Source organism: Aethalodelphis obliquidens, unplaced genomic scaffold, assembly GCF_003676395.1.
Source record: "Aethalodelphis obliquidens isolate GAN/ISIS:26980383/991018 unplaced genomic scaffold, ASM367639v1 scaffold18, whole genome shotgun sequence".
In the NCBI taxonomy this organism is placed as follows: domain Eukaryota; kingdom Metazoa; phylum Chordata; class Mammalia; order Artiodactyla; family Delphinidae; genus Aethalodelphis; species Aethalodelphis obliquidens.
In genome coordinates, this window is record NW_020837962.1 from 17,113,595 (window position 1) to 17,129,119 (window position 15,525).

General features: G+C 41.6%; 1 protein-coding gene across 3 annotated transcripts in view; it reads left to right on the forward strand.

Annotated features, from left to right (window-relative positions):
- The window catches only part of XRN2 (5'-3' exoribonuclease 2), an 80,473-nt gene that overhangs the window by 13,014 nt on the left and 51,934 nt on the right, over positions 1-15,525 (forward strand). For 2 of the 3 annotated variants that reach the window (XM_027118099.1, XM_027118101.1), the window contains exons 2-13: positions 5,200-5,327; positions 5,410-5,521; positions 7,411-7,522; positions 9,012-9,070; positions 9,147-9,236; positions 10,212-10,284; positions 10,424-10,474; positions 10,959-11,116; positions 12,471-12,545; positions 12,632-12,765; positions 12,865-12,922; positions 13,006-13,113. In XM_027118099.1, the coding sequence (XP_026973900.1) occupies positions 5,200-5,327; positions 5,410-5,521; positions 7,411-7,522; positions 9,012-9,070; positions 9,147-9,236; positions 10,212-10,284; positions 10,424-10,474; positions 10,959-11,116; positions 12,471-12,545; positions 12,632-12,765; positions 12,865-12,922; positions 13,006-13,113 (1,158 nt within the window). The remainder of the gene's footprint in view (positions 1-5,199; positions 5,328-5,409; positions 5,522-7,410; positions 7,523-9,011; positions 9,071-9,146; positions 9,237-10,211; positions 10,285-10,423; positions 10,475-10,958; positions 11,117-12,470; positions 12,546-12,631; positions 12,766-12,864; positions 12,923-13,005; positions 13,114-15,525) is intronic. The other variant, XM_027118100.1, reaches the window with a different exon arrangement.

Genomic DNA, 15,525 nt, shown 5'->3' on the forward strand with positions numbered 1-15,525 from the left:
CTGCGATGACAGTGGCACACATAGGGCTGTCTCCTACTCTCACCCACTTAACTGCTGCGTGTGATCACCCAGCAGTTAAATTCCATGGATTTTTGTCCATTGCGCCATTGTTTTCAACAGCGCTCAGGGAATAAATTCCTCTACAGACTAATGCAGTGAAATTGTGGCACCTTCCAAGGATTAGCTTCTGAGATTAATGTTTGGTATCTGTTCTAACCCCAGGAGGGTTCCTCCCAGCTGTCTTATTCCCCAGTTCTCTCCTGCAGACCAGCTGGTCTGTGGTCTAGGCTGTATCTTCATTAGATCCCTGATTCTCTACTCAGTTCTTTTCACCACACCTTATGCTGTTCTTGAGAATGAATGCCCTTGGGTGTAAACTTCTCCATGGTCTGTTGCAAATGAAGTCATTTCTGAATTTTCAAAGCTTTTCTTAACTAGATTGCTGTTTGCTCCTTGGACTGTTTCCAAAGGCTTTAAATGTTTTGGTTTTTTTAAAAGGTTTTCTCTAGTTCAGCTGGGGAGCAGGTAGGCAGAAGTCCTCATGCAGTCATGCTGGTAGCCGAGCTCTCCAATATGATCTCTGTCTTGGAGAGTGAAGATCAGATTCACACATCTTGCATATTATGTGTCCCCCATAGTTCTGGCTGTAGTCCTTGACACACATTATAGGTATTCAATAAGTTTATGCTGAATCTAGTGAAATTGCAATTAATCAGTCTGACATACCGCTTAAGATACCAGCTCTGAATTCAGATGACTGGGTTCAATCCTGGTCTCTGAACTTGGCAGAAGTGTGACTTTGGAAAGCCACTTACCCCCTCTAAGCATTTGTGTTCTCATCTGTAAGTGGGATACTCTGTACCTCACAGGGTTGTTGTGAGGAGAGAGGGAAATAATCCATGAGTAAAAGCGCTTAGAACAGTATCTGTCCCATTTTAAGTGTTCTGTAAACGTTAGTGATCATTAGTAGTCCTTGTTGACTAACACTGCATAAAAATGGAGAGCTGATATACATGCAACTTGAAAAAACACTAATCACTAAAAATACTAAGTTTTTTTTGTTTGACAGCTACATCAAAATTTATGGCCCGAATTTTTAATGCAAATACTGTAATCTAAATTTTTCAGTAGCCTTTTGACCCTTTCTCCCCAAAATGTCACCTGTGTTTTGCAGTTCATTTTTGGAGTTCTGAGCTGCTTTAAGGGAAGTCGAAAACCAAGTTCTACAGTATGTTATCTACTGTCCAACAGTGGGAGCTCTCATTACAGTGGAACCTCAGGCATGAGTCCTGATATTCCTAGTGCTGCTGTTAAATATTGTGCAGACTTACACAGAAATGCATTTAGTTAGGTATTACTGATAGTAGTGGTTTCCGCCTTACATTTGAAGAGCCAGAAAGCCGTATAAGGTTGACTGGAACAGTAGGTTGATGTGAAGCTCATTCTGGGGGTTTACTTCAAAACCTGTGGAGTGTATTTTTATACAGATTCACTGTTTGTGTATGTGTACCATCTTTACTTCTTCAAATACCTTCTTTATTTTGATTCCTTGGCATATTTGTGCACAACCAGGGTAATTTCTCAACTGCTTGTTTGGGATACATATATCCCTTCCTCTTTCCATGCAGTGGGCTTCCTGCAGGGCAGAACTGCCTTGACGGCCAGCCTTTGGGTGGGTGTGCTCCCTGCCCCTGCGGGGAACTGCTGCTCAGCCAGGGTACTGACTGCCCTTCCTTCGCAAGCACTCGTGTTTTATGGGAATAACTGTCTCAAGTTGACTGGTCCACATGGGGCCTGAGAGGGCCAGGGGAGAGGAGAGTGCAGGGCTTGACCCACTGGGCTGTTCCTGCTGCTGCTGCAGGATCATCCAGATGCTGTCCTGTGAGCCCCCTCTGGGCCCAGAGCCCTCTTGTGTTCTCCCACTTCTGCATGTTTGAGGCTGTGTGTTCCATCTGATCAGATCTACTAGTTTTCCACATTTTGGGCATCCCCTGTGATTTATCAGTCACAGACGGATCTCCTTTTGGTTTTTCAGCACAGTTATGCAATTGTGGTTATTTGTTTGTTTTTAGTCTTTTTTTAAAAAAAATTATTTATTTATTTGGTTGTGCTGGGTCTCAGTTGCAGCACGTGGGGTCTTTGTTGCCGCGTGCGGGATCTTTAGTTGCGGCAAACGGGCTCTTAGTTGCAGGATGCAGTTAGTTCCCTGACCAGGGATCGAACCCAGGCCCCCTGCATTGGGAGCGTGGAGTCTTAATCACTGGACCACCAGGGAAGTCCCTGTTTTTAGTCTTTTATGTGGTCTGGGGATAGAAAGGGAAGGCTGCAATGTGTGCTCAGTTTATCATCTGGAAAACCCAAAAGATAATGAAAAGCTATTTGAAATGAATTGGTTTTAGGGTTCAGAGTAGCTCTCCTTTTAGCTACTCTTTGATTGATTAAGAATCTCTCTTGAACCTAGCAGGAGATAACTGGCATTGTATTTAATGGCAAGGCTCTTGAAGAGTGAATACCTTTGTTGAGTATCAGAATCTTCCCTTGAAGAAAGAAACTCTAAATTTATATAATTAATGTGTTGAAGATATCCTCAGAACTCTGGAGAGAAAAATATGTTCCATTTTCTTATTGGGAATGCTTGTAGCTCTTTTCTCAAAATTAGGACCCACCTATACCTCCTTCCCCAGGCTATACTTTCTAGGTAGTGGAAGTGGAAATTCTCATGCAGCTGCATTCAGCATTCATTGAAGAGCTGCTATATAGCAAACCAGTGGTTTCCTGTTTTTGTAAAGTTTTATTGGAATGCAACCATACTCATTCATGTCCATCTTGTTTAGGGCTGCTTTTACTTTATAAAGGCAGATATGAGTCATTGCAACTGAGATCATTCAGTCAACAAGTCTAAAATACTTACCGTCTGGCTTCTTGGAGAGCATAAAGAAAGTGGGTTTGGATTCTCCTGAGTGTGGTGTCTGCTTGGCTCAGGAGAAAGGAAAATGTGGACTTTGAATGTAGAGGTGAGGTGGAGAGGCACAGAGCCTCCTGCCTTCATTGAGCTTGTTTTTGTTTTGGACTCATCAGATTATCTTGTTTGATAGACCTCCTAAATTGACCTCCTGCTTTCCTCCCCACTTATCCCATTCACTGCTTCTGATCAAGCCCCTCTTTCCTGATTTACAGGGTGTCTGCACAGATCACTGATAGCTTCTTCCCTGTTTTGATATCCGTTTCTCCCCATTATACATACAAGCTGATGCCCAGTCTCATTCCTTCCCTCTCTCGAAGATCACCACTTGTCCTGAAATTGGTGTTCATCATTCCCCTGCTCTTTCCTGTGCTTTCATTGCATCCGTATTCATCCCTGAACAATGCCTAATACTGTTTTGTGTATTTTATAACTTCCTGTAAGTGGTATACTGTGTTTTTTCTTCTTCACCTTGCTTTTTTGACTTAAGATATTTATGACCTTCCAGCCCTATTTCTTTGAATCTTACTTTTGTCTGGCGTTCCGGTGTATGGATGTACTACAGTTCATCAGTCCTTTCTACAGGCTCTTTTTTTTTCCTAGTTAAGTTGACCTTTTGTTTTTATTTCTTTTTTAAATAGCTTTATTGAGATATACCATAAAAATCACCTGTTAAAACTATACAGTTCAGTGGTTTTTAGTATATATGCAGTGGTACAGCAATCACTGTTATCTAATTTAGAACATTTTCGTCATTCCCCAAAGAAATGTTGTAACCATTTTTAGTCACTTCCTATTTCCCTCACCCTTTCCCCAACCGAAGATTGAAGGTAGTCTATTTCTGTCTAAAGATTTGTCTGCTCTGGATCTTGTAAATGGGATCTTTTGTGGTCTTTTGTAACTGGCTTTTACTTAGAAGAATGTTTTTTTTGTTTTTGTTTTTTTTTTTTTTTTTTGCGGTACGCGGGCCTCTCCCGTTGTGGAGCACAGGCTCCGGACGCGCAGGCCCAGCAGCCATGGTTCACGGGCCCAGCCGCTCCGTGGCATGTGGGATCCTCCCGGACCGGGGCACAAACCTGTGTCCCCTGCATCGGCAGGCGGACTCTCAACCACTGCCCCACGAGGGAAGCCCTAGCAGAATGTTTTTGAGGTTCATCCATGACGTAGCATGTGCCTGATGGGCTTTTAAGTTGTTCACAATTTTTTATTATTACAAATGATACTTTTTATGTTATTTTTTAAGTGACTTTGCTATTAGTAAGAGTAAAAACCAGTCTTATTGTTATCATTTGCTGAAGCTCTGGTAGAAAAAGAGAAAGATAATGCTTACCACAGAAATACAACTGAGTGCCTCCAGGAGTGAGTATGGCGTGGTCCTTGCCTTTGGAAGAACTCACAGTGTAGTTGGGGGTTAGAATGACAAACTAATTATAAGACCATAAAAGTGCTACAAGTGAATAAGCAAAATTGGGAGGAAATGCAAGCGGAGCAGTTAATTTTTTGAGGGATGTGTACAAAGTGTTATAAAGTGAATGGCATTTGATGTGAGTTTAGACCTTGAAAAATTAATAAGGTTTCCGGAAGTGGGTGTTGGTTGGGCGGAAGAAGGAGGAGCAGAGGTGTTGAGAGATGGAAGGGCGTCTTCCAGGAACTGGGGAGATCTGGCGGCCTGAGCAGTGTTTGGCAGGACAGGGTGGGTAAGGGCTGGACTCATTGGTCTGCACCTGCTGTGGTATCATTGGAAAAATTAGGGAAGATGAAGACACAGCCACATTTGTATTTAAGAAAGAAAACTGACAGCATAGAGTGTGGGCTGGAGACAGTAGAGTCTGGAGGTGGGGCAGCCCATATGAAGCCTATTCCAATCTCTTGGTGAGAGGTGATGCCTGATGTTGGTAGTGGGAATGAGAGGAGATGGTGTGGAGAGGCGTTTTTCAGGTTAAATTGACAGGACTTACTGGTAACGGGCGATAAGGGAGAGAATTCTAAGATGACTCCCATGGTCTCTGTCTTGGACAGCTGAGTGATTTGGGAATTTGGTAACTATCCCCCACGTAGTCAAGAGTAACTTGTTGCGATGGAATCTTTAAGGACTAAAATAGCCTATATTATAATTTAAAGATTACTAAAAGTATTTTATTTCCAATTCAGAAATGAAGCAGGTTCATACTGAGCCTATGATGTGTCAGTTTCAGACTTGAAAGTTCAAACTACTATTAATTATCACTTCCTTATAGCCAAAAGAATGCAGTGGTGTAAAGATCCCTGTGGATGCCAGTAAACCTAATCCAAATGATGTGGAGTTTGATAATCTGTATTTGGATATGAATGGAATCATCCATCCCTGTACTCATCCTGAAGACAAGTACGTAACCCATTTTTGTTACTGATGTCACAAATTACAGAGGAGTACTATTTGATATTACATCGTTTGCTTGTCATTGTAGACCAGCACCGAAAAACGAGGATGAAATGATGGTTGCAATCTTTGAGTACATTGACAGGCTTTTCAATATTGTAAGACCAAGACGGCTTCTGTACATGGCAATAGACGGAGTGGTAAGTGCTAAATCCCCCATTTTTGTTTTTGCTGTGTTCCCAGTGTCTAGAATGAAAGTAAGCTAAATCGTGAAAAATGTTGACTATAGTGAATTTGAGAAAGAAAGCCTCATCTTTCAGTTATTCATTCAAATGTATTTTGTGTATGTGCCTGTTTTGTGCCGCATCCCGTGAGGGGCTGGGGATGTCAGTGACTGCCCTTGCTTTGAAGGGCTCGCCACTTAAGGGACAGAGGCAGAGGTAGACGTGCAAGGTTAGTTACCCAGGGCCTTCCTCGGGCCTTAGACGGCACTTGCGGGGCCTTGAAGGAGGGGGAGTCAGTGCTACAAGGGAGTGAGGAAATAGGAGGGGGCGTTTGTCCCATTTTTTGAAGAGTTAAGAATAATTGGAGATTGGGAGGGCAGGGGCAGAGGAGGGAGGTGGATGTGACAGATGTGGGGAAGGAGGACCTTCCAGATGTCTCAGATGTGCCAGGTCACACACTTTCTGTGTCTCTGGCCACACTGACATGCTGGGGCAACTGCAGGTGTTTAGATTGGAAAGAGAAGTAGAGAGAGGGGCTTAAGGAGGCCTTTCTTGTCACACTCAGTTTGGCTTTTATCCTATAGGCAGTGAGTAGTCATCACAATAACTTCGGAGGGGACTAGCTTATAATAATACCAAGTGGTTTCAGTTATAAATGACCAGCAAACTGTATGTCAGGGTTCAAGGAAAATTAGGGTAAATCATAACCCTAAATTTATTTAGCCATATGCACATCGATTCCCTTTCTTTTAGATTTAATAATTTTGGTGGCTAATGAAATAATTTTGAAAATCTGGAAAACTTGGGTCCAAGAAGCTTAACTTTTCTGTGAGATACTATTTACTCAAAGAAAAATCTTAGCTACCTGAAAACTTAGGTTGCAGTTAAAGTGTAGTGAGGAATAAAGGGAACAGGAATATGTCCTATTTGGAGCAGATTGCAGTTCACATTAGCTAAGTTTCTTGAAGAAGCTCTTTCACTGTACTCCGTTGTGCGCTTCTGCTGAATCAGGTCTAAGTTATATGCACATTCGTATGTGTATGTACACACTCTTCTCTATAACTCATGTTTTGTTAAAATATAAATGTAGATCATAGAACCTAAAAGAGTTAGATTAGGTGGTCTCCTTTTACAGGAAAGGGAACTGTTTAAAGAGGATATGAAATAACTTATTTCATGTAGGCAGGATACTTGAGGGTCCCTTCCAGCCCCAAACCCAGTTCAGTAACTGCAAAACCTTGCAGTTCACTTCACTTCATTCAGGCTTACCCAGTGATTGTAAGTTACATTTGGTTCGAGTGATTTAAGAGTACTTTTGATTAAAGCCTTGCTCCTTTTCTACCTGCTGTGCCTTATTATAGACACAGAGTGATAATTATGAACCTTATTGTGGGAAATACAAAAAGGCTTTTAAGGTCTTGTGAATCCCATTTGGAGACCATCCTTCCTTTTAGTCGTGGACAAAGGGAAGGTCTTCCTGATCCTGGTTCTGTAGAAACCACTCACTTGCTGTGTGCTGAGTCTTTTGAGTAAAGTGAGTTTTCCGTCTGGGGTGCCTGAAAGCGTCGTAACCCAGTGGAACTGGCCTTGGGGCATGGACCCTGCAGTATTAAGTGCTGTGGCCTCATAGGATGTTTGTTTTTTTGACATGTCCCTCACTCACCTAAGTTCAGCGTTCAAGGTTCTTGGTCCAAATATAAGCTCCCAGGATCTACTGTCTGTCATGAAAGGATTGTTTGGACATATTGCTTAACTTTTCCATTTTAGCATACTATTTTTGTAAGACTAACTGATTCAAAATAATGTACAGATTTACTTACGAATGTTTGGAACAGTATTATGTCACTATGAAATACCTGTTTCAGGCGCCACGCGCTAAAATGAACCAGCAGCGTTCAAGGAGGTTCCGAGCATCCAAAGAAGGAATGGAAGCAGCAGTAGAGAAGCAGCGAGTCAAGGAAGAAATACTGGCAAAAGGTAAAGAACATGCACCTTGAGGTTGGACTTATCAGATGTATGCAGATGTGGGTGTAGGGGTGGAGACTTCTCCTTACAAATAGGTACGGTTTTAATTTAATCAGGACCCCAGGATAGCCAAGGGAAATTGACGTTCACTGTTGAGGAAAAGTAGTTAATAGAATCATTTATTCCATTAATAAGCTTGTTCATTTCCAAACTCTATAGTAAACGGGAAACTTGGGAATAAAAGGAGGGAATTCTGGTAGGGAGAGCAAATTGTCCACTTTTGTCAGGGCGAGTGTAGCCCTTCAGCTCACTTTATAGATCTGTAAACTAGAAACACATGAAGAGTGCTTCTTCCTTCCTTTTTCTCTGGGGGCTGCTAGGAAGCTACAGTTGTGTAAGCATTTTCCTCAAGTCAGTCTTGGTGGCATGCTTGCTGCTTCTCCCTAGAACTCAGGTCTGGATGAGGAGGCCTGGGATGATGGGACCATGCACACTCGCACTTTGGGTTGAGGCAGCAGGCACCGAGGTAGTGAGGTGCCCAGGCCTCCCTCAGTTCAGGGAGGGGGTTGTGGGGTGGAATGTGGTCATCTTGGCAGTTCCTCAAAGCCCTGATGGGTCCAGAGGTGGGAGTTGGCTGAGTGTCATAGAGGAGGACGACCAGGGCCCTGACGCCCCGGGACCGCTTCTTCCAAGATGCCTGTGGGTGTGGTGCAGTGCAGGGCGGTGCTGGCAGGGTGGCTTGTTTGGTGTTTTGTTCCATGAGGCAAAATGATAGACCAGGAAAGCCACGATTATTGGTTCAGGATGTTGCATTTGGCAAGTGGAAAAAGAGACATAGTGTAGTTGGCTGAGGCTTATAATTATACTGCCTTTAATGTTATTTTAATTTGCTGGAAGTGTGCAAGTGTGTGAGTGTTTTAGCTGCAGCTTGTAATTAATACTCTAAAACCTGTTTATATTTATAACAGGCTGTCTTTGCTTTTAGAGATGTCTTCTTTCTTGAAGATGTTATAAAATATATTTGTGTCTTGAGAAAAAGCTAATCAGTGATATAGAGGAAAAAATAGGATTTCTAAATCCCTCTAGGTGATATATCAGCTGTGATAAATTCAGTATTTTAACTTTGTTTTTCTAAGGCCCTTTCATCTTAAGAACTGTTAGTAGGATCAGAGCCCCTAACCTCTGTGTGTGTGTGTGTGTGTGTGTGTGTGTGTGTGTGTTCTGCCAGGGGCATTAGGAAGAATGTCATAATTTTTGTATTTTTATGTAATAATATAGTGTCTTTTGTGTACCATGTATTGTTTGACAGTCATGTTAAAGCTTACTTTAAATTTGAGGGGAGGAATCTTATTTTCTTCGGAAAGGGGGATCATTGCTCCTCAGGTGACAATACTTCTCCTTCTTTTGTATTTCAACTTATTGTTTTTGTTGTTCTGGCCTAATATTGAATAGTTACCTCACTGTTTATGGGGAGAACAAAGCATTGCCCCTTTTTCTCTAGGTGGCTTTCTTCCTCCAGAAGAAATAAAGGAAAGATTTGACAGCAACTGCATTACACCAGTAAGTAGTCTCATACTTTGCTAGTTATTGCTAACTCTTAAATGATAGGTTAATTTATTTCCTTCTATCATTTTAGGGAACTGAGTTCATGGACAATCTTGCTAAATGCCTTCGCTATTACATAGCTGATCGTTTAAATAATGACCCAGGGTGGAAAAATTTGACAGTAAGTTTCATATTTTCGTACTTCAAAAAGATTAGGGTGGGGCTTCCCTGGTGGCGCAGTGGTTGAGAGTCCGCCTGTCGATGCAGGGGACACGGGTTCGTGCCCTGGTCCGGGAAGATCCCACATGCCGCGGAGCGGCTGGGCCCGTGAGCCATGACCGCTGAGCCTGCGGCGTCCGGAGCCTGTGCTCCGCAACGGGAGAGGCCACAACAGTGAGAGGCCCGTGTACTGCAAAAAAAAAAAATAAAGATTAGGGTGACGATTTGAGGCTGTCCTTTGATACGACTGATATTATTTGTCCTTTTCCCCCCATAAAATACTGGTTGGCTGTTAGAGGAAGGAGAAGCTTCCAGGGTTATTAGAAATGGGGTGCCTTGTATGGTCCAGTTAGAGACAGCTGATTTTCTCTTAGTGCCAATTTTGTACTCTTACCATCACTGCGAAGCCATAAGGTGGGACTCATGATTTAAAATACATATATATGAAAGTCATTTCTGTTATTAGAAATCAAAATACAGCAAGATTAAAGTCATGGGACTGCCTCTAAAGAAAATTCTCCTGAGAATTTAAGCAAAACTTTTATATAATAGAAATTGTAATAAGCTTGTTTCCCTATTAATTAGATATGGTACATTATATTTAATGGATATCTCTTACTGATTACTCTCAGGGCTTATATCGTTCGATGCTGTATACTTGAGTAGCAGTGAGAAGAGTAGAAACTTGTGAACTGAATCTGTTTTTCTAATGGCTAAGTTTGACACAAACATTTCATTTTTTTCTATTCCAAGTAGTAAGTTAACCAATGAAATAATTTTGATGTTTAACACATGCACACCTAATTAAGAAAAATTTCTAATTAATAACACTGTCTTAATAGAATTATCCCAGTTTATTTTAAGACATTCAGTTCTGTTGATTTTTGTGCTAGAAAACTGGGGGTGAGCTACAAATGTTAAAAACTGTTTTTTATAGGTTATTTTATCTGATGCTAGTGCTCCTGGTGAAGGGGAACATAAAATCATGGATTACATTAGAAGACAAAGAGGTAAAATTCACCTATAAATATTTGATTATATGTTCCATTTTAAAAAAGACAAGCCATTGTATAGAAAATATTTGGCAAAATGTGATATTCCTATAGTATAAAATATATTTACTTTAATATATATTTCCCTTCTCTCTAGCCCAGCCTAACCACGACCCAAACACTCATCATTGCTTATGTGGAGCAGATGGTAAGTTTCTTCTTTGGGATCTGAGTCTCTTGGATTAAACCATAGCAAGTCGATGGGTTGGTGTGTAGTAATGGATTATTTGTGGTTGCCTGGAAATTCTAAAATGCCTTGCTTATTTTATGTGTGAGGGGGAACTAGTATAGAGTTGTTGTTCAATCTGTGATTAACATTCACCTATCTAGAATTTTTTTTGTTGTTGTTACATTTTTTCAACTTTTTTAATATGGCCGCACATATCTTTAAAATGGAATGTTTCCAAGTGTTGACTCCTGAGTGGTAGTTAGATTCTAGGCCCACATTTCTGTGGGAGATCTTGTTGGCCTCTAGGAAGTTTTAGGCTTTTTGGCTTTGCTGCCTCTGTGTGCTCATTTGGGCTTTTCTTTGCGTTGGTGTCTTGTGTCATGATAATGTCTTGCCTTTGGTTACGGGGTAAGGGTCTTCTAGGGTGCTCACTGTTTGCTGTTTCGTTGTTGTTGATTGATAGCTGATCTCATTATGCTCGGCCTTGCTACACATGAGCCCAACTTTACCATTATCAGAGAAGAATTCAAACCAAACAAACCCAAACCCTGTGGTCTTTGTAATCAGTTCGGACATGAGGTCAAAGACTGTGAAGGTTTGCCGAGAGAAAAGAAGGGAAAGGTAAGAACTTCGAGGTGGTAGTAGCCTCATTTAAAATTTCTTAATTTTATTTTTTATTGTGATGAAATATTGATATATATCAATACAACAGAGAATACACCTTTTTAACCACGTTTAAATGTACAGTGCGATGGCATTAAGTATATTTAGGTTGCCTCATTTTAAAAATGGATAAAGAGAAGACAGTGGTTGATTAGATTTTTACCTACTTGCTCCGTTACCCCTCATAGAGATGTATCTTCCAAAGCTCTTTAAAGTAAACACAAATTAACAACCACGCATGAACTCATCCTTTCTACTCCCCACTTTCCTAACACAGCTTATAATCTACATGAGGCTGAGGTCATATAGGTAATAATGCCCATTGCACTTGATTTGTTTGTAGAAGTTATTTGTCTCAAATGGTTATTCTCCTTAAAAGGAACTATAAATCAGATATGTTAAACTTCTTGGTATTTTTTAACGGCATATGTATTTTATTTTATTTATTTAGTTAAAAAAATTATTTTATTTATTTATTTTTTGGCTGTGTCGGGTCTTAGTTGCGGCACACGGGATTTTTCTGTTGCGGCGCGGGCTCTTCGTTGCAGCACTTGGGCTTTTCTGTAGTTGTGGCATGTGGGCTCTGTGGTTTGCAGCATGCAGGCTCTCTAGTTGAGGCGTGCAGGCTCAGTTTCTCTGCGGCATGTGGGATCTTAGTTTCCCGCCCAGGGATTGAACCCGCGTCCCCCGCATTGGGAGGCAGATTCTTTACCACTGGACCACCAGGGAAGTCCCCTTGGTACTTTTAAGTTACTCCTAGTTTCTACATATTCTGGGTTCCCTTGATTATATCTATTCTCCTTTAAAGAGGTTTCTGTTTTAAGAATATGGTACCTCTTTAAAAGACATGTTGAGTGAAAAAAGCAGGTAAGAAGTATACGTATTCACAGAGAAGGATGAGGCATATACATTAAAATGTTAATATTGGTTGGGTGAAGGTCAGGGTTTGGCAAACTGCAGCTCTCCAGATTTGGCGTGTGAGCTAAGAGGGTTTTTTTTCGTTTTTTCAAGACTTGTAAAAACAAAACAAAACATGAAAGAATATGCAGCAGAGACCATATACGTCCCGCTCCCCAGGCTAAAATATTTAGTGTCTGGCCCTTCACAAAAAACGTTGGCCAATCCCTGGTCTAGGTCTGATTGAGGTTATGGGTAATTTTTATTTTTAAAATGGTTTGGTGAGTTCTTTTTTATTTAATACTTGTAATATTAAAGTGAGTCTTGCTTTAGAAAAAGCCATAATGTTTGTGTGGGTGGAGAAAATTCCAGGGTTCAGAGTAGATGTGTTGAGTCTTCATCCCCTTTCTTGCAGCACGATGAACTGGCAGACAGTCTTCCTTGTGCAGAAGGAGAGTTTATCTTCCTTCGTCTCAGTGTTCTTCGTGAGGTATGTAGCAGTGACTCTTGGCATCGGGCCACTAAACGAGGGTGCCTTTTCATGGCTTTAATGGCAACGTTCCTTCTTGGTTGCAGTATTTGGAAAGAGAGCTCACCATGGCCAGCCTGCCATTCACATTTGATGTTGAGAGGAGCATTGATGACTGGGTCTTCATGTGCTTCTTTGTGGGAAATGACTTCCTTCCTCACCTGCCGTCCTTAGAGATTAGGTATGTATGTTTGTGTCGGTCTTCAAACTGTTGTTTTAGCCTTCTTGCCTTTACAGTGCACGCTGGTCCTAATACATAATGTTTGTTTCCTGGTGGCAGGGAAGGTGCAATTGACCGTTTGGTTAACATATACAAAAATGTGGTACACAAAACTGGGGTAAGTTCACTCTTGAATAATTTCAAAACAGAAGTATTTGCTTTTATAAGAAGATCATTTTACATGTATTTTATCACTTACAGGGTTACCTTACAGAAAGTGGTTATGTCAATCTGCAGAGAGTACAGATGATCATGTTAGCAGTTGGTGAAGTTGAGGATAGCATTTTTAAAAAGAGAAAGGATGATGAGGTAAAGTGTTTCTATTGCAGTAGCTAAATTGCTCCTGTCTCTAATAGGCTGTGATGATCCTGTGATTGTCCTTTTAACCTCTTTGAGTGCGCTGTTAAATCACTGTAGTGTATCAAACACCAATGTAATCACGAGTGGTCAGTGCTTTGATGATTTTATAAAGGCTGTGATGCTTGCTGTGTGGAACTATGTACTGCACCCTGTGTGAGTTGCATTGTAATTTCTTCTCTCAATCTTAATTAAGGTATAAATCCAAACACCTGTCTAATCAATAGGACAGGAAATGAGGGTTCCAAAGCTAGAAGAATGCTGGAATTGAACTAGTGTGTTTTATAGGCACTGTTTATGCTCTGAACCTAGGAACTCTGTACTCTGGTGGCAGAGTATAGGGGGTCTGGGTGGGATTACATCAGTCAAGGCAGGTGGTTTCAGCTCTGTGTAAGAAATGTAGACATAAAAAAAGGAAATAAAGTCACAAAGCACCCGGGAATTAGTTACCTGTGATAGGGTGAGTGCTTAGGTGAGAAGTCCAGGTTTCTGGCTGGGGTAGTTGGGAGTTTGCTGGTGCCATTCACCAAGGTAGCAAGCCCCAGGGGTAGAGCAGGATGGGGTGGGGATAAGGTAGAAGTGAGTTTCGTTTTGGAGGTACTGAGTTTGAGGGGCCACAGGACACCTGAGAGGAGAAAAGTCCATGAACCAATTAGATGGATATATGTAGAGCGCAGGTCATAAGTCTTTTGAAAGGAGATTTGAGAACCATTGGCATGTGGGAGATGCCTCCCGTCATGAGTGTGAACTTGATGTCCCTGGAAGCTCACATAGCGTGAAAGTGCCTCCGTGAGGAGCCTTGAGGAGTGTGGACGTTTAAGGAGAAGGCGGGGCCGGGGGAGGACGTCCCTAGAGAGAGGAGAAGCCTTCCGTGCTGCCTGAGGTGTCAGAGCAGGACGGACAGGCCCCTAGTCTTCAGCCAGGGCTCGAGATGCCCTCGGGAGCTGAGGGCTGGAGGGGCAGCAGCCTGGAGGCAGAGTGGGCTGGAGGATGACCATGGGGAGTCGCCAGGGAGACCAGCAGTGGGTAAAATGAGCAGAGAGCAAGTGGAGGAGAGCGCTTAGAAACTGATTTTCTACAAGTCACATGGCTCTTGTGAGGAAATAGCAACATAATGTCACTACCTTGTGTCACGATTTCCTAACAGATTAAAACATGTCATTGTCTCTGACAAGATTTTATGTTCTCTTCAGTTTTGTGTACTGTAGTTAGGGGCCTCTTCTTTAGAACTTTGGGTACCATTTTGTGTAACAGTGAGTGGACTGTAGGCATTCTTTCAAAGCCTTTGGTATTTGATAATCTTCACATGTAAAATTCAAATAACTAACTTTGGGATATCAAATGTCTACCAGAACAGCCGTTTTTAACTAAGTCTTCAACAATTACAGTGGCTCCACTCGAACTGCTGCCATTTTGCTTAAGGAATAAACTATATATACTGTGTACTACTTGGTGTAAAAATCTCATGTTAGACAAGTCCTTTGAGGTGGCTTTAGCAGATTCTGTACTATTAAATATTGATGGTATTTGGCATTCGAATTGGATGTATAGGATTTGATAGACTCCAAAGTGCTTCAGATTTAAGTATGTCATGTGGTTTCCAGCTGGCCTGGCAGAGAGGGCGTTTTACAGCTTTGGATCTTTTTTGGTGTCCTTGACATCATATGATGTCTGTTAGCATGGTTGGGCATTGGGGAAATTAATGAACCCTCGGAAATTCAATATAAAAGTATCTGGCTCACTTGGTGGGGAAGTGTCTGGGGAATTCAATATAAAAGTATCTAGGGAAGTGTGTCCACGGCTTTTGACAGATTTCGAGAGGAATTCATAGCACACAAAAAGATTAAAGATCAGTAAGGTCCGTCCAGGTGGACTTGTTCTGCTTACGCAGCCACCTCACTTAAAAACAGCAAAGTAGATAGTAGAATAGGAATACATCAATATTTGTTATTAAAATTGAACAGTTAGGTCAGAAATGTATAGTTTTTATTTAATGAGTTTTGATGTTTGCCTTTCATCTTGCAAATGTTCATTTACTCAGCAAATATTTCTTGTTTACCGTGTGTCAGGTAGTATTCTGAGCGTTACTGATACAACAAAAAATGAAGCAAAAAAGCAGACGAAATTTCTGACCTCATGGAGCTAACATTCTTCCGGGGGAAATGGACAATCAACACAAAAACGAAGTGTAGTGTGCAGGGTGTTAGAGAGTGCTGAGTGCCATGAAGGAAACTAAAGCAGGGCAGGAAGTGTCTGGGGAGGTTGCAACCCTAGAAAAGGTGGCTGGAGAAGGCCTCACTGACGGATGGCTTTGAGGAAAGACCTGAAGGATGTGAGGGAGTGAGCCAGGCAGATGTGTGCGGA